The 18,155-nt window shown below is 43.2% G+C and overlaps 1 protein-coding gene across 2 annotated transcripts in view; it reads right to left on the bottom strand.

Annotated features, from left to right (window-relative positions):
- LOC138981893 (uncharacterized) overlaps positions 1-18,155 on the bottom strand; it is a 148,113-nt gene that overhangs the window by 99,876 nt on the left and 30,082 nt on the right. The window contains exons 18-31 of one of the 2 annotated variants that reach the window (XM_070355036.1): positions 16,630-16,860; positions 16,005-16,123; positions 15,579-15,681; positions 14,437-14,622; positions 13,690-13,858; positions 13,015-13,225; positions 12,298-12,561; positions 11,552-11,857; positions 10,514-10,549; positions 8,465-8,573; positions 7,301-7,504; positions 5,212-5,421; positions 2,617-2,844; positions 1,068-1,840 (exon numbers count right to left, since the gene is read on the bottom strand). In XM_070355036.1, coding sequence (XP_070211137.1) covers positions 1,068-1,840; positions 2,617-2,844; positions 5,212-5,421; positions 7,301-7,504; positions 8,465-8,573; positions 10,514-10,549; positions 11,552-11,857; positions 12,298-12,561; positions 13,015-13,225; positions 13,690-13,858; positions 14,437-14,622; positions 15,579-15,681; positions 16,005-16,123; positions 16,630-16,860 — 3,149 coding nt within the window. Of the gene's footprint in view, positions 1-1,067; positions 1,841-2,616; positions 2,845-5,211; positions 5,422-7,300; positions 7,505-8,464; positions 8,574-10,513; positions 10,550-11,551; positions 11,858-12,297; positions 12,562-13,014; positions 13,226-13,689; positions 13,859-14,436; positions 14,623-15,578; positions 15,685-16,004; positions 16,124-16,629; positions 16,861-18,155 lie in introns of both variants that reach the window. The other variant, XM_070355035.1, reaches the window with a different exon arrangement.

The following is an 18,155-nucleotide window of genomic DNA, read 5'->3' on the forward strand; positions in this document are numbered from 1 at the left end:
TAGCATGATGGGGGATATTTGTGTTGCATGGTTGTTAGTCTTGTCATAAACCTTCATGAAAAACATTCGTGAAACAAAGTCTTCACAGAACATCATTACAGAGAAAGGATGAGCCATGCTAAAAAAACGTTCAGTTCCAACACAAGAGACATGCTGTGTAGTATCTCTGCATTAGACTGAGCCCAGGAAAGCAAACTGCACAGAAAGCTTGAGGAGATGTGTTGTCATCCTAAAAGCATCCATTTTGTTGTCATTCACAACTATGACAAAGCAAAATAGTTCAAGGAGGCAGATTACCTGAGACAATTTAATGTGGAAAACATGTTGTTGATTTCTTGCTAGAAATGTACACAGAAATTTATAATTTATAATCAATTCAGGCAGAGTGCTATTTTAAGATCTGAGAAACACACCGGCACGGTTGGCCTAGTGGTAAGGCGTCCGCCCCGTGATTGGGAGGTCGTGGGTTCGAACCCCGGCCGGGTCATACCTAAGACTTTAAAATTGGCAATCTAGTGGCTGCTCCGCCTGGCGTCTGGCATTATGGGGTTAGTGCTAGGACTGGTTGGTCCGGTGTCAGAATAATGTGACTGGGTGAGACATGAAGCCTGTGCTGCGACTTCTGTCTTGTGTGTGGAGCACGTTAAATGTCAAAGCAGCACCGCCCTGATATGGCCCTTCGTGGTTGGCTGGGCGTTAAGCAAACAAACAAACAAAATCTGAGAAACAAAGGGCAGTAAGTGCCTTAACCATGTCCTAATTATACATTCAGAGCGCTCCTGTCCCATTTGTTTCTCAGATTCTTCACTGAAAAAAATTATCAAACTAACCACAGTAAATAAAAAATCAAATGGTAACAGAGGACTGCCAAACATGAAAAAAAAGCCTGTCGATCAATCAGTAAATCAATCAATCAAATCCCGACTCTCACCTTTACACCTCAGCCAGGCTAAAGACCAGAGTGTGCTGAGGATGTCAAGTCAATCAATCAATCAATCAGTCAAATCAATCAATCAATCAATCAGTCAATCAACCAGTCAACCTATCAATGAAATCACGACTCTCACCTTTACACCTGAGCCAGGCGAGAGACCAGGTGGTGCTGATGACGTCATCCAGACCAGTGACAGAAGTGGTGGGGAACTGCTTCAAGCTGTCCTTGACACAGGCGTACGCCAGCTGGGCCTCTGTGCACAGCACGCCCAGATAGTTGGTGGGGAAATCAACAATCTCCACAGACTTGTCCTTGTCCTTACTATCACTGTCCTTAGAGTCCTTGTCCTTACTATCACTGTCCTTAGAGTCCTTGTCCTTACTGTCTTTGTCCTTACTGTCTTTGTCCTTAGTGTCTTTATCCTTAGTGTCTTTGTCCTTCGTGTCCTTATCTTTGGTGTCTTTATCCTTAGTATCCTTATCCTTAGTGTCTTTGTCTTTAGTGTCTTTGTCTTTAGTGTCTTTATCTTCAGTGTCTTTGTCTTTAGTGTCCTTATCCTTGGTGTCCTTATCCTTAGTGTCCTTATCCTTAGTGTCCTTATCCTTAGTGTCCTTATCCTTGGTGTCTTTGTCTTTAGTGTCCTTGTCTGCAGTGTCCTTGACCTTGGAAGCAGGTGGCGTGTACTTGTAAGCTGGGTCAGAAGGATCGAGAGGGTCAAAGGCCAAGATGGTCTGGACGCGAGCGACAAGAGTCCCGTAGCAAACAGGCAGAATGGTTTCTTGGCGACAGGACTCTCCACCCAGAGAGGCCACAGCCGTCTCCAGTCCCACGCTGAGAGCAAGCTTGGTGCCTTCGTCGCACTCGTCTGTTAGATCCCTCATGCACTTTCTGGCTTCAAACACTTTCCTGCACAGTGACAAGGGAGAGCAAGCAGTCAGAGGTATGTATAAAAATAATTCTATAAAGAAGAAGAAAAAAGCTAAACCATAGCTCATTATTTGAACTACCTTTTCCTTAACAACACAGCACTCATCTCTGCTTATTAACTGAGCTTTATCAACAGAATGTATCCAAAGCGTGTCTTTTCAGCATCCCGTGAGTTGATGTTCAAGGTCTTCACATGAAAAATGTGACAGGAGCACAGTTCAGTTTCGACATGTTTTGACTTGTTTCAGCCACTGATATTAGTCACTTGCTAATCAAATTAGATGTGAAAAATTGTGCTTTTGGCTAATTCTTTGTCAGGGTTGCTTAAATTTTTAGCATGAGTGTACATTAGCTATCTCAATGTCAAATGACCAGTAGATCAACACAAAAATAAAACTTCTTTTTTCTCAAACCATTGCTGAATAAAGTTTGATCCTGTGGAAAATTACCAAATCTGAAGAAAAAAAATTTATTTTATTTTACTAAGGACACTGCATCCAAGTGAAGGAATGTCTAACACAAAAAGATGGTCCGAACAAGCAAACAGTTCTTGCAACATCAATGAAACAGTTACCAGCAGATCGCAGCCATTTCGGCGCATATCCTACTTTTCACGGCCTATTATTCCAAGTCACACGGGTATTTAGGTGGACATTTTTTATCTATGCCCATACAATTTTGCCAGTAAAGACCCTTTTGTCAATCGTGGGATCTTTAACGTGCACACCCCAATGTAGTGTACACGATTAACTCACAAACACAGCCGGCTGTCTGTTGTTTCAGCAGCCTCCATACTGAACTCCAGCAGTGTTTCTTTGCACTTGGTGGCAGACATTGCTCGGCACTTGGTCTCTGGTGGGTCCCGACATGTATGTGCCAGCTGTGCGCTGACCTTGCCGGATATGACCTTGATGGTGTCCCGCTGACACTTATCACAACCTGCCACGTTCCGGGCTGCACACTCTAGGCTGCCGTCAAGTTCGCTGAAATATGCAAGGGAAAAAAGACTTGTGGTTAGTTGGTGTTGTTTCACTCCCTGATCTGCTGGAGATCAGTCCTCTAAAAATCTGAGAAAATCGCGTCTTGAAAAAGGAACGAGTCTTAAAATGGGGGTAAATTTACAGAGATTATTAACAGAAAATAGGGAGGATATATATATACTAGATGAATACCCGCTTCGCCGGGTAGCCGGCTTCGCCGGGAAGAAGTACTTAGAGCCGTACGCCGGCTTCGCCGGGTCCGAACAATGGACCCGCCAAGCTTAGGTCCCTCCCAGATTCGTGGAATGGGAACAGCACGAAAATGATTCAGTGGCCATAATGCCATTCCTGACCATATCGAGTCCCATCCTTGTCGACGAATGTAACCGTGTTAATCACCTTTGGAGGCGAAATCCACTCAAACAGGATTGAGCAATTTAGAGCTTATCTGTAAGCCCTTTTGAACTGTTATGGCTTTTCAAAGGAAGGCCAGTACATACAAATACACAAAAGCCGCCAGACCACATCACAAACAGAACTGAACAATCCCCAGGTGTTGCTCACATAGAGAGACACACACACACACACACACACACAAACACAGAGAAGCCGTATCTATAGAGAGATAGATGATAGTGTATTTTTCGCGTGGCTATAAATTGATTCGACCTTTGCACTTTTACAGTGAGGATAATTTACGGGTCCAATTTACGTTCTGGACACTGCGGTGACCTTCTAAAAATAGTAACAGAACGCCGGGAATATCCGAAGATGCCCCCCTCATACTATAGTGCACCATACGAAGGAAGGGAGGTAAACGCTGAAAACATGGAGAAGATGAGAAGATAAGGAAGAGTTACTGGGAATGGTGAAATGAACACAAAAACCAAAATCGGTTCAGCGCTGCGCGCTGAGAGCACGTGTTGAAATATCTCATCGATGATATTGTGTCCGGGGTGTAGCTGAATACGGTGTCCAAATTTGAAAACGATCCACCGAGAACTTTGGCTTTGGTGTGTCGGTATGGGGGCCCGGGTAGCTGAGGTGGAACCAAAATCGGTTCAGCGCGCACAAAATCGGTTCAGCGCTGCGCGCTGAGAGCACGTGTTGAAATATCTCATCGATCAGGTTGTGTCCGGGGTCTCTGTGAATAAGCCCACCAAATTTGAAGCAGATCCATCGAGAACTTTGGCCGTGCATCGCGAAGACACAGACAGACACACACACAGACACAAGTCGTATATATATATATATACAAATAGTGGAGACTCATTCTTCTGTTAAAAATACTACTTTAGAGTTTACCTGTAAGAAATGTATCCTCTTCAAGTTCTGATTAACAAATCAGTACGGTAATTGTACATAGAAAAGAAACAAACACTTACACAGATGTCATCGCCACCATTATCTACATCTAAGTACATGTATTCACCCATTAGCAATATTCATGCGCGCGCAGACACACACACACACAATCAAGCACCACCTCAATCTCAATTCATCCCATTAGCAATTCACACACACACACACACACACACACACACACACACACACACACACACACACACAATCAAGCACCACCTCAATCTCAATTCATACCATTAGCAATTCACACACACACACATACACACACACACACACACACACACACACACAATCAAGCACCACCTCAATCTCAATTCATCCCATTAGCAATTCACACACACACACACACACACACACACACACACACACACACACACACACACAATCAAGCACCACCTCAATCTCAATTCATCCCATTAGCAATTCACACACACACACACACACACACACACACACACACACACACACACACACACACACACAATCAAGCACCACCTCAATCTCAATTCATCCCATTAGCAATTCACACACACACACACACACACACACACACACACACACACACACACACACACACACACACAATCAAGCACCACCTCAATCTCAATTCATCCCATTAGCAATTCACACACACACACACACACACACACACACACACACAATCAAGCACCACCTCAATCTCAATTCATCCCATTAGCAATTCACACACACACACACACACACACACACACACACACACACACACACACACACACACACACACACACACACACACAATCAAGCACCACCTCAATTTCCATTCATCCCATTACTAATTCACACACACACACACACGCCCACCACTACCACCTCCCCTTTGTTAATATTGTACACAACTCAAACTTACAAGCAGAAGCTTCTCAGTCAGGTATAGGGCTCTTTGCCATGTTCTGTATTCAAAATGACAACCTACAGACACACCCCCCCATTAATTTTATTAATAATCTCTCCATGTATCAAACTTACGAGCAGATGCCTTCCCAGTCAGGTTTTTGGCTCTTTGCCATGTGCTGGACATCCATGAGGCAGAGAACAGCCTCTGCTGGGTCACAGCTACCTTTGCAGCACGTAGATTCAGCCAGTGCTTTGAACTGCTTCAGCATATGCGGCCAGGCGCCAGTTGCCGGGCAACCCGCTGTGTTGTGTTGTACGCACACCTCCACCTTAGGATAGACTCTGCAACACAGGGAAACAGCTTGTACACATCACACCACAGCATACAGTGGATCTCTATACAGTGGTACCCTTCTTTTAAGTCCCCCAATTTAAGACTCCCTTTTACGACCTTGATTTCACCCTTTCTGTTCATAACCTCTGTAAAGTTACCCCAATTTAAGACACCCTTTTACGACCTTGATTTCACCCTTTCTGTTCATAACCTCTGTAAAGTTACCCCAATTTAAGACTCCCTTTTACGACCTTGATTTCTCCCTTTCTGTTCATAACCTCTGTAAAGTTACCCCAAATTTAAGACACCCTTTTACGACCTTGATTTCTACCTTTCTGTTCATAACCTCTGTAAAGTTACCCCAATTTAAGACACCCTTTTACGACCTTGATTTCTCCCTTTCTGTTCATAACCTGTGTAAAGTTACCCCAATTTAAGACTCCCTTTTACGACCTTGATTTCTCCCTTTCTGTTCATAACCTCTGTAAAGTTACCCCAATTTAAGACTCCCTTTTACGACCTTGATTTCTCACAGTCTGTTCATAACCTCTGTAAAGTTACCCCAATTTAAGACTCCCTTTTACGGCCTTGATTTCTCACAGTCTGTTCATAACCTCTGTAAAGTTACCCCAATTTAAGACTCCCTTTTACGACCTTGATTTGTCACTGTCTGTTCATAACTTCTGTAAAGTTACCCCAATTTAAGACTCCCTTTTATGACCTTGATTTCTCACTGTCTGTTCATAACCTCTGTAAAGTTACCCCAATTTAAGACACCCTTTTACGACCTTGATTTCTCCCTTTCTGTTCATAACCTGTGTAAAGTTACCCCAATTTAAGACACCCTTTTACGACCTTGATTTCTCCCTTTCTGTTCATAACCTCTGTAAAGTTACCCCAAATTTAAGACACCATCGTTTTTGGCTCACGTAAGTGTAGCCTATGCGATGCTAAACTTTGTCTGTCTGTGCGTGTGTGTGTGTGTGTGTGTGTGTGTGTGTGTGTGTGTGTGTGATAGAAACTTTAACATTTGACTAAACACCGAAATACTAATTTTACCTGGTTATTATCCAAGCAACAGCTTCAAAATATTGAAGCAATGATCAACATTTCGTCGGCACGTATGGAGTTAAAGTGTGTATCCAAAGAAAACGGGTGGTGGGGGGTTTTGGGGGGGTAAAAACAGGTGACTGGTTTGTGTCGTGTGGTATGTAGACCAGGTCAGGGGTCAAGGTTAGGTCAGATCGCGTGAAGGATTGTGGTATAGATACAGTTATCACCGAGCTGCAGTTCGCCGATTCGGAGAAGACGATTTCACATTGTTCGGTTTCGTAGCTCCAGAAAAATAGATAAAGAAGATACCAAAGGAGATTTCCTACAGGTTAATCTGCACAGCGTGTTTCCAGTGTCTGCGCGAGGAAGCGCTGTCGAAAGCGCAGTGTCGATCTGGCCATCTGGCAGTCGTGCCCCGTAAGTAGGCTACAGACAGACAGATCTAGATCTAGTGTCTCGCACTCTTGCACCGTCACCTAATGACCTATGCTTACTGTGTGTGTCACAGTGTATGTGTGACGGAGTGATTGAGTTTGTGTTACTGCTTGTCGATTTCTTACGTGAGCCTGGAAGGATTCGCCTCTTGTTAAGACCTGATTTTCTCTTCTCTGTTTTTTTTAGGTCAGAAAGGCAGGCAGGCAGGTAGAAAGATAAATTAAAGAAAATCTGCTACGTCCAAGTCCCACACACATCAAGATCAACAACACAGCATGTTAGCACGTTCATAAGCTTATCTTGTTGTGCTCCATTGATCCAGTTGATTGTATGCAGCATTGTTATTTGTAATTCTTTGAGTTTGAATAACATTATTTAAACGAACAAAACACCACTCACGAGCATGCAGAGACACCGGGGAGAACGAAAGCCTTGGCCAGCTCCTGCAGACAGCCAGTGGCGGCAGCGACATCACAACCCTCCTCAGCCTCCTGCCGGCGACACATGCGTCTGAACGTAGCGCTGACCGACTCAAACAGCTTGTCCAGGTAATCCCGCTCTGACCGCCCACAGTCGGACCAGTCCTTGGGCTCCGGCAAGTTGCTGTGTTGAGGCAAAACCATTCATGTTTGTTTCAGATGACAAAGCTAAAAATTGTACGGTCGGTAGGTCATTTTCTTCTTCTTTTATTTTGACGATTGAAGTTTGTGTTTCATTTACACAGGTGATCCTTTTTGGGAACCTTTACGTACCCATAGCAGTTTTTGTAGGACTTTAATTAATTTAGCTCTAAAATCCCAATCCTGTTTAAATGGCTTTGCCTCCAAAGGTGATTCTTGGGCTTTGGGCACTCAGCCACATGTATATGTACAGATCTATACACATCTTTACAAGTTCACATATGCATCCACATGCTCATGCATACAGATATTAAGTGTGCACATACACACATACATACAGTGTTGCTCCCAGACTCGGAGAACAATAATAGATCAGTTGGAGCTGAATGAAAATATGTATAGGTCCAAACTGTTCTGGCTACATGGTTCTGTCCATGGCCTTATAGAGGTCAAAATTGGAAGGTCGATGTCAGAACAATGCGACAGATAACAAAAGTATGCGTCAGTAATCGAAAACACTAAGGCCAAAGAACAACACTGTACATATACGGGTAACACAATGTATGAAGTTTTGTTTGTTTGTTTGTTCGTTCATGGGCAGAAACTCCCACGGCTTTTACGTGTACGACCGTTTTTACCCCGCCATTTAGGCAGCCATACGCCGCTTTCGGAGGATGCATGCTGGGTATTTTCGTGTTTCTATAACCCACCGAACTCTGACATGGATTACAGGATCTTTTTCGTGCGCACTTGGTCTTGTGCTTGCGTGTACACACGGGGGTGTTCGGACACCGAGGAGAGTCTGCACACAAAGTTGACTCTGAGAAATAAATCTCTCGCCGAACGTGGGGACGAACTCACGCTGACAGCGGCCAACTGGATACAAATCCAGCGCGCTACCGACTGAGTTACATCCACGCCAATGTATGAAGTGACAACCCACCTGCAGATATCTTTCCTAGTTTTCAGTGAATTCAGTGGGAACCTCACAGCGGCAAGGAAAAGTTTCTCCACTTGCTGAATCGTCTCATTCATTGTGGGACATGCTTCACCTTCAACAGACATGAAAAACAGTACAACAATGTGTCACAATAAAGAAAAGGTCTGACATACATTGTGCAGTCTCATTTAGCCTTGAACATTTTCTGCCCCTTTCACAAACAAATAAAAATGATAATACAGCATAGCAGACTTCCACTAACTCGCGGTCCACTAAATCGCGAATTCGGCTATATCGCGGAGACCTCTTGGACCCCGAAAAAAACAGGACTGACTTTTTTTTCTTTTTTTTAACAAAATTAGTCACGTAAAGGCCAAAAAATAGTACAGATCATGAAAAAAATGTTCTATCATAACCACGCTATCTCTCTCTGGGTCCGATGGCCTTTCATCATGCAGTAAATTGTCATTTCATCTTATCAGTCTCTCTCTCTTTCTCTCCCTCAGTCTCTCCAAATAGTGTTCTACGTGTGTGTGTGTGTTTTCAGATTGTGTACATTACGGGTTGATTGAGACCTGCGAACAAAAGAAAAACAAACCTTTCACGCGCACGTGCCCCACTCAGTAAAGAACTTTCATGCCACGATCGGTATCGTCAAATTGGCCACGAGGTTAAGTGTCTGACCAGTCAGTATGGCCTGACGAGTTGAACACTCGAGTCCAGCTAATTGCGATCTCTGCTAGACGGTCCGGGTGGCCACAGGCGCCAATCAAGTGCTTAAACTGCGCTTCAGTCTTCTGCAATCTAGTCAGGCATGCAATTTAACACTCGAGTCCCGCTAATCGCGATCTCAGCTAGACGCCCCGGATTTTCTACAGGCGCCATGAAGTGCTTCAGCTTCTTGCGTTATAGCAGGTGGCAGAAAAAGCAAACAATCAAAGAAGAAATCTCCATGCTTTCTGCCAAAGACAAAACGCGTGTCAACTCAGACTCACACAAAGCAAAACAAAACGTGCGTGCGTGTTGATAAAGTAACAAGTGCGCGTTTCCAAACGAAATAAAATGATGTGGTAATTCACCATGGCTTGCGTTCTGTTCATTGTCAGTTAGTGTGTGTGTGTGCAGCAGTGAGTCGCTATACGCGTACAGTGTACGTCTGTGTCTGTCTGTGTCTGATTAACTTGTAAGTTTGTGACGACGTATGAGTCGGAGAAAAAAGAAAAGAAATCGTCATCTGCTGATAAAAGAAAACGTGTCATCGCAGTTAATCTTTTGAGAACTTAGTTGCCAACAGAAGCGTCACACTGACTTGCGAGAAACGCAGTAACACATACACATGAACATTGTAGCACAACCACATGCCAGGCGTGCGTGCGCACGCGCACACACACACACACATACACGCACACGGCAAACGCACACACGCCAACATGACGCTCACAGGCTTTTTGTGGCCAACAAGGGAAATAACCGCGTTTTTCTCTGACTCAGAAGAGAACGCGGTTTCTTCCCTTTAATTGGACCCCAAACTGCATCGCGAATCGAATATATCGCGATCAAAAATCTTTGGACCCCAAAGACCGCGAGTTAGTGGAAGTCTGCTGTATTGTAATTAAAAAACGTATAAACAAAAAAATTCACAGCAAAAAACAGAAATCCATGAAGGAAGTGTCTGTACTGAGGTGCATGAAGCGGAAGCAGGTCTCACCCAACTGGGTGGGAACCAGCCGCGAAGATTGATTGGTTGAAATCACAACAAATCTCAACTTCAACCAATCCAACCCTGCGGCTGTTTACCCCCCATTTGGGTGAGACCCCGTTTTGCTTCGTGCACCTCCGCCCTGGTTCCCTGCAGATTGTGTCTTGCTGTGGAAGGCATTGTCAATAACAACATGGAGATTTACTATTCATTCTATTTATCAAGATGCCTTATTCTAAGCGATTGTTTTCCTCATGGCAAAGAACATAGAGAGCTTGAATTGCTCTAAAATTAAACTAAAGAACATAGACAGCTTGAATGTATCATTCCAAAAGCAGTAAAACGTAACATACCACTTGGTTTGTAGGGCTGCACAAAATCTGATATCACTGCAACATAAAGAGAAAAACATTCATTCTAAGGCGACCAACACGTGTGAAATAAATACACGAAACAAACACACACAAAAACATATGTATCAGCTATTGTACCAAAATAACTGCATACAAAAATAAATGTATATAAAGAGTACATGAGAGTAACACAAGATAACACATGTATCAGCAATTATCCCAAAGCACAGTAACTGCATTCAAAAATAAATTTATAAAATGAATACATGAAATGAACAGAAGAAAACACCTAAATGTAACAGCAATTATTCTAAGTAACTGCATAAAAAAACACAATAAACAAATACAAAATACATCAATGGTAGAGCACTAGACTAGGCGGGGATGTAGCTCAGTCGGTAGCGCGCTGGATTTGTATCCAGTTGGCCGCTGTCAGCGTGAGTTCGTCCCCATGTTCGGCGAGAGATTTATTTCTCAGAGTCAACTTTGTGTGCAGACTCTCCTCGGTGTCCGAACACCCCCGTGTGTACACGCAAGCACAAGACCAAGTGCGCACGAAAAAGATCCTGTAATCCATGTCAGAGTTCGGTGGGTTATAGAAACACGAAAATACCCAGCATGCTTCCTCCGAAAACGGCGTATGGCTGCCTAAATGGCGGGGTAAAAAACGGTCATACACGTAAAATTCCACTCGTGCAAAAAACACGAGTGTACGTGGGAGTTTCAGCCCACGAACGCAGCAGAAGAAGAAGAGCACTAGATTTGTGATCCTAGAGTCAGGGGTTCGAATCTAGTCGGGATGGGGGTCAACTTTATGTGCAGACTCAGAGAAGATATCCATGTTCCATCCCCCGTGTCACCTGAGTAGCACGTAAAAGACCTCGGTCATTCTGCCATAAGTGCAGGTGGCTGAATACACCTAAACACACATACACCGGTGTATCTCATCTAAAGTTTGGGGTAACACCCGGAAAACATGCCCCTGATGGTTTCACCATGAGGGCGTAAAACAATATTTATCGTCATAATATTGCTTACCTGCACAAGTCTGCTTCATGAACTGGGACTGAATCGCAGCCAGTTGGGAGTAATTGGCGACGTTGAAGACATGCTTGGCTCGCGGAGGGCTGGCGATAGCGACCAGCTCGTCGTTATCAACACCATCGCCCACTCCCACGGAGAGAAGGGTGATTCCTGCCGCTCTAACTTCTCGAGCAGCTTTCTTTGTGGCCACATCGTCAGTGGACTTTCCATCGGTGATGACGATGCCGAATCTTGGTACATTTTCTCGGTCGCCATTTGCAGCTGTGAACATCTCATTCTTCATGGTGAGAAGACCAGAAGCTGCAATCATTGTGATAAATATAGGTGTTGAGAGTTTTTCAGTATTTTCATTGCCAAGTTAATACATAATAGGAAGCTTCACATGGTAACTCTTCACAGAAAAGGTTGACAGTTGCTTTGTTTCTTGTTATTGTAGTTTGAAAACACATAAGTTTACATTTCGATACGTCAGCAGTGAGAAGAACAGATATACCATGCAGACTACCTTAAATGGCATATACATGTGTTCTCTTAATACTTGGCATCATTTTAAAGTATACCAACAGGGACCAAGCTGAGAGAATACTCAAGCTTGTGTTGTCATATGTTCTGCAGTGTGTGAAGTGGATCCCTAATAGACTGATCAGCATCTTGTGTTCCTACTGCTGCATTAGTCTAATCTTTGTCTAATAATTTGTCAGTCTTACAACAACCCCCTTGAATAGAAGTGTCTCACAAACCTGTATCTGTGGTGCCACCCCTGTACATGATAGCCTGAACTGCGCTCAGCACATCGTCTTTGTCCTCGTGTGTGTTCAGCTGAAACTCGATTTCGGTGACGTTGGAAAACTTGACCACCCCGATACGAATCTCGTCTTCTCCGACGTTCCACTCGTTGAGGAGATTCTTGACAAAGGTCAGCAGGAGGCTGAAGTCTTGAGCGCCAATGCTGGATGAGGCGTCCAGAACAAAGACAACGTCTGCCTTGGTGCCAGACCCGCAGGCTGAAAACAAGAACAACTACCATGAGAAGAAAGAAAAGGTGCATAAGAGACGATTTCTGGAAATAACGCTGTCAGTGTTTGTATTGGATGAGGAGAAAATAACAGATGCATGAGAGACGATTTCTGGAAACAACTCTGTCAGCGTTTGTATGGAATGTGGAAGAGTTGTGCCCATTAGAAACACTGAGGCAAACATTATCTGGGATCAGTCAAGTTAAGCAACCAAGGCGTCTAAGTGAAAAGTATTTGTGAAGATGGGATTTTCCACTGCTTGTGCTCAGTCAGTTTCCATTCTGTCATAGGCGCTATAGTACTGATGAAGAGAAATACGCAACTTAACTCTGATAAAACTCATTACTTGATAATACTTTGCTTACAGCACCTGACGAAGCCTAGATCAAATGACAGTAAAGTTAGACAGCCCTGAAGCCCAACCAAGTCTCCCTCTCTCACCTGTGTCAGGCATGAAGGAACATGCGGTGCTGTCGACCATTCCCACCAGACCCTTGGTGTACTCCAGGGCAAGTTTCCTCAGCTCATCGTCATCTTCTTCCTCATCCCCTTCCACCTCTTCCAGGCACTCCTGCAGTGTTGCCATGGCGTTGCAGTACTCTCCCACTGGCACAGCGCTGACCGATAGTTGTGCAGTGATGGGTCTCAGGCACTGTTTGTTGATGATGAGAAAGAGAGAATTGGTCAAACATTGTTCTGGACAAAACGGCTATCATTATTTTTTAAACTGTTGAGAAATGTCTTGCTGAGGTATTTTCTGTTTCTTGCTGACAAAATTAAGGCTCTTAAAACACTACACTGGACTGAACAGTATTTGTGACGATGTGAATTTCCACTGCTTATGCTCAGTCAGTTTCCATTCTGCCACAGAAATTGGTATTGGTATACTGATGAAGAGAAGCATGCAAGTTAACTCTCTAAAAAGCTGTGCTGAAATGTTGGAGTAACACCCCCCCACCACCAAAAATCTCTCTGAAATACACACACCCCCCCCCCCCCCCCCCCCCCCATCTAAATAATACTATTCTTACAGCACCTGACAAAGTCTGGGTTAAAATGACAGTAAACTGAGACAGCTCTGAAGGAGAAGAAGGTAAAGCCCAAAGAAGTTGTTACCATCAGAACGCCGGTCAGCTTTGGCTGGTTGGGCAGCTGAATGACCGGTGTGTCTTCAGCCAGGCTGCACTGGTCAGAATCTCGGACAGCCTGCATGGTGGCCACAGCCTCGAACACTTGCATCGGGTCGCAGGCCAGGGCGTTTTGGGCCAGGCATTGAGACACATCCCTGTGAGGAGTTCAGTTTGTTGAATTAGACTGAATGACTTCTTCAGGTAATGTACATTGAACGGTGCACAGGCCCTCACAGGCCTCAACCACTGATCAAGTCAAGTCAAGTCTGAAGTTGTAATCCATTCAATGTTGGTTGAAGCTTGCATCAGTTTAGAGCCAGCTGGCAGCGTTCAACTGAAGCACGTCTAAAAGTTTTTGACAAATCTGGTTTTGTACGCAAAATAAATAAACTAATAAACAATTCTAATCACAGGTGTTCTGAAGTCAGTTCACATTGCATCCATTGCAGTTTAAGTCAAAAATAATCAAACCTGCTTAATACTCATGCAAGAGACAGCTAGCATTACATATAATCTATTTACTGATATTAGATTTTCGTAAATCCAATTTAGCTGGTAAGACACCTGCAGCTACCTCTGTTAATCTTTACCTCTCCTCACATCTCTCAAGCCTACACAAATGTGTGCTATTCACTCATCTACATTCATAGCAATTAGTGTGCTTACTTCCCTTTATTTCTCAGATCTTAAAATAGCGCTTTGCCTCATTTGCTAAAGACACTCAGCAACTCACCCACAAACATCTCCCTGACAGGCAGCAATGTCGCATTTTGAAGCACACACTAGACGCCCACCGGTCAACTGTCTGCTACATACAGTACTGAAGGCGGTGTTGACGACGGCAACAGCACCCGTCTTAACGCTCTCCTGGCAGCCGGTCAGTTGGTCAAACACGGCTAGTATGCCGGTCTCTACCTCACTGCGGGGTGGACAATGTATTGTAAATAATAATAATAATAAGTAACTTTTCTATCGCATCAATTGGCTCCAGGTGCTTTACAATTTCATTCAAAAACAAACAAGCAAAACTGTAATAAGCATACAAATAGATAAAACAACAACAACAACAACACCAAGCAAACTGGGCTTACATGACAATGTTACCATTGTTAAACAGGAGTAATACAGTGGAACGACCCCCCCCTTGAAACCCCCTGATGTAAGTCTCCCCTTTTAAGACCTTGCTTTTACAGAGTTTCTGTTCATAACCTCTGTAAATTCGGTAGCGCGCTGGATTTGTATCCAGTTGGCCGCTGTCAGCGTGAGTTCGTCCCCACGTTCGGCGAGAGATTTATTTCTCAGAGTCAACTTTGTGTGCAGACTCTCCTCGGTGTCCGAACACCCCCGTGTGTACACGCAAGCACAAGACCAAGTGCGCACGAAAAAGATCCTGTAATCCATGTCAGAGTTCGGTGGGTTATAGAAACACGAAAATACCCAGCATGCTTCCTCCGAAAGCGGCGTATGGCTGCCTAAATGGCGGGGTAAAAACGGTCATACACGTAAAAGCCATGGGAGTTTCAGCCCATGAACGAACAAACAAACAAAGACTTCCTCTTTTTTAAGACCTTTTGGTCTTCTCGGGAGAGGCTATCATCGAAAATTTCATAGCTATTTTCTTCAAATCAATTTACACGGCAGTTTTAAAAATGTGCAACAAAGAAGATTAAACCTTGCTGTGCGCAACTCAACAGACAACACAAAGTGACCAAGGCTTCTATCACAAACCTGGTTTGAGGGTTCAAAATACATTAAACCAATGAAGTCAAAAAATGATTTATAACCTTTTAAAATAAAATCAAAATCAAAATCCCACATTCTGTTTGAACTTTGATTTATATAAAAAAAAAAGGGGGAATGTAACAAAGTACATACTCGCAAATTCCTGCTCCAGAACCAGTTAGGCCTGCTCTTGTCAGCCTGGCGGCAAATCCAGACAAACTTCTCACAGCAGACTCATTACACACACAGCTAGCAGCTGCTGTAATGTACAGATCATACAGACACCCATGGATCACTTTGATCGGAGACAAAGAGCAGAATAGTCACACACACAAAATTTCTCCTGCTTTGAGGATGTGTCATACACACACAAATAACAGTACTTTATCAGAATACTCATTACTAACAATGTGAACTTAATGATGCATGATGAATGCATAAACTAAAGGTGTTACAATTTTTATTTTGCACAATGTTAACATGCACTGAAATGTTTACTTTACACATAACACCCAGCTGACACTCTCTCATTCTCTCAGACAATACTTGGCTTAAAAATGCAGACTGAAAAATGTTTACCTGTCATCAAAGTGTTTTCCATTTCCATGTCACTACAGGCCTCTTCGAGAACAGATGCTGCAAAGGACGGTAACGATGATTTTGCCTCTTCCACCACCCACTCCTTCCTTCCCCACAGGCTGTTGACGAGAACCGGTAATCATGAATCCAATATTTACAAACTGCTAATTGTTATGAATTGCCAGTAATTTGAGATTTTGAGGCATGGGAATGGCTGAGAGGAAAATCCTCTGAAATGAAGGGGGGTCCGCAAATTTTGTTTAAGGCATGATCAAAATCTAAGCATTCTAGACCAAATCCAGTGGAAGTTGGTCAAAAGTCAGTATCAAAATCAACTACTTGGTTCACAGAAACAAGCTGCAGTCAATAAACTTTTCCACATTAAGAGCTGATCTGCTTAAGGACGCTTGACCATTCCCATACCTGGATTTGACAAGACTTGCAAAGTTGAAATCTTATCTGATGGGTCCACTAAAATATATATTTGTATACACTCTACAAAAGAAGACAAGAGAACAAATAATACACTCATTTAGAATCAAGTATCTATCTAAAAATTAAAAGCAAATTCTTGATTGAAACTTTAACTAAGTGTTACTCAAAGATAGCCCTTAATCGTTCTCACCCGCAAAGCACAGGCGTAGGAAGCACCTTCCCATACGCTGATAACTGCAGCATTTTCTGTGCATCTTTTTTGCTGAGACGGCCAGTGCATGTTGGCTCTGGTTCTTCAACTTTGCAGGCCTGACGGTAGCGAGCACGAACATGGTCCACTTGCTCAAACAACAAGTTGTAGGTGGCGCCATTACAGTCAACCGTGTGGTTAGTTGCACAAGCCAGTGACAGTTTTAGGTCTCTAAAACAAGCATTAAGCAAAAACAATTTACAAAGTGATAAATCATGGCAATGCAAATAATCAGTCAAGCAACATTCAAATGTATACATACCATGTACAGTAAAGTGCCTTGTAAGTGCCAAGTATATTACAGTTTGAACGCACATGCTAAGTTACACGAGGGACCAGACGACCTCAAAACTTACACAATCTATCAGCATGGACAATATTTTGCATTGTGCATATTACTAGTTATTAAAGCTGTTGTCATATAACTGCCAACAGTAACAATTACGGTAATGTTGAACTTTAGGGTGTTAAAATTAAATTCAGAGCTCAGAATCCAGAGGTATTCTTTACTTATTTTTGATACAAGTTCTTGTAATCAAGCCAAAGTACATTTGTTGCGAAAAATAATTGACGGATTGAGCTCCAATTCAATTACGCAATAATTACGCGAAAATGCCTATGTTGTCCACCAAGGGACATGACTTACACGACAAAATTGCCTCCCCTGTCAGCATTTACGAATAATTCCTTCCTTGGAGTGGCTCGGTATCCGGCTCGCCGAAATGCATTCGTACAGTTCATTCCGTGAATTCAAAGGGATCTAAAAAGACTTAATTGTTATGCTTACAAGTGCAGGTTCTGAAAATTTGGAGGCCTCTGAATTAAGAGCTATGAATTTAACACGCTAAAGTTCAACCATACCGCAATTACATCAGAACGATCCAAAACGGGTTATAACATATTCGAACGTGGTATGAATGTATACATGTACTTTGCGAATCATACTTTCACTTTCAGTATCACTTTGTCTAGTTTTGACTCTTTTCTCTCCTTTTACCTTCCATTTGACAACGGGATTCACTAGGCAAGATCTAACGTACATGCATCGTAAATGACACACTGACTTTGACTTCCATCTCCTCTTCCACCCCTACACCTACCTCCGCGTGTCTCACTTGCAAGTTCATATTTGGTACATCACAAGTTTTCAGCAGCCATCATGGTTGTAAACATGACTTCATGCAGGAGAGTGAAAACGTACCACTGTGGCATTAGTTTCGTACGAATTGACAAAGCACTTTACAGATCACGGCATCGTTTAGTATCAAAAATTACGTCGAATTCATTTTTATGTAGAAGTGCTTGGATTTTTATCCGCAAATATTGATTTGCCTAAGTGTCACGTTTTTACATTTCGTCTCGGTCTCGGTCTCGCGGCTCTCGTACATATTGCGCAATACACCGATTAACAGTTCCGCGGCCATTTTAGATTCGCTTATGCGCAGATCGGTTTTTTCGAGCATTTT

This window comes from Littorina saxatilis, linkage group LG12, assembly GCF_037325665.1.
Source record: "Littorina saxatilis isolate snail1 linkage group LG12, US_GU_Lsax_2.0, whole genome shotgun sequence".
NCBI lineage: Eukaryota > Metazoa > Mollusca > Gastropoda > Littorinimorpha > Littorinidae > Littorina > Littorina saxatilis.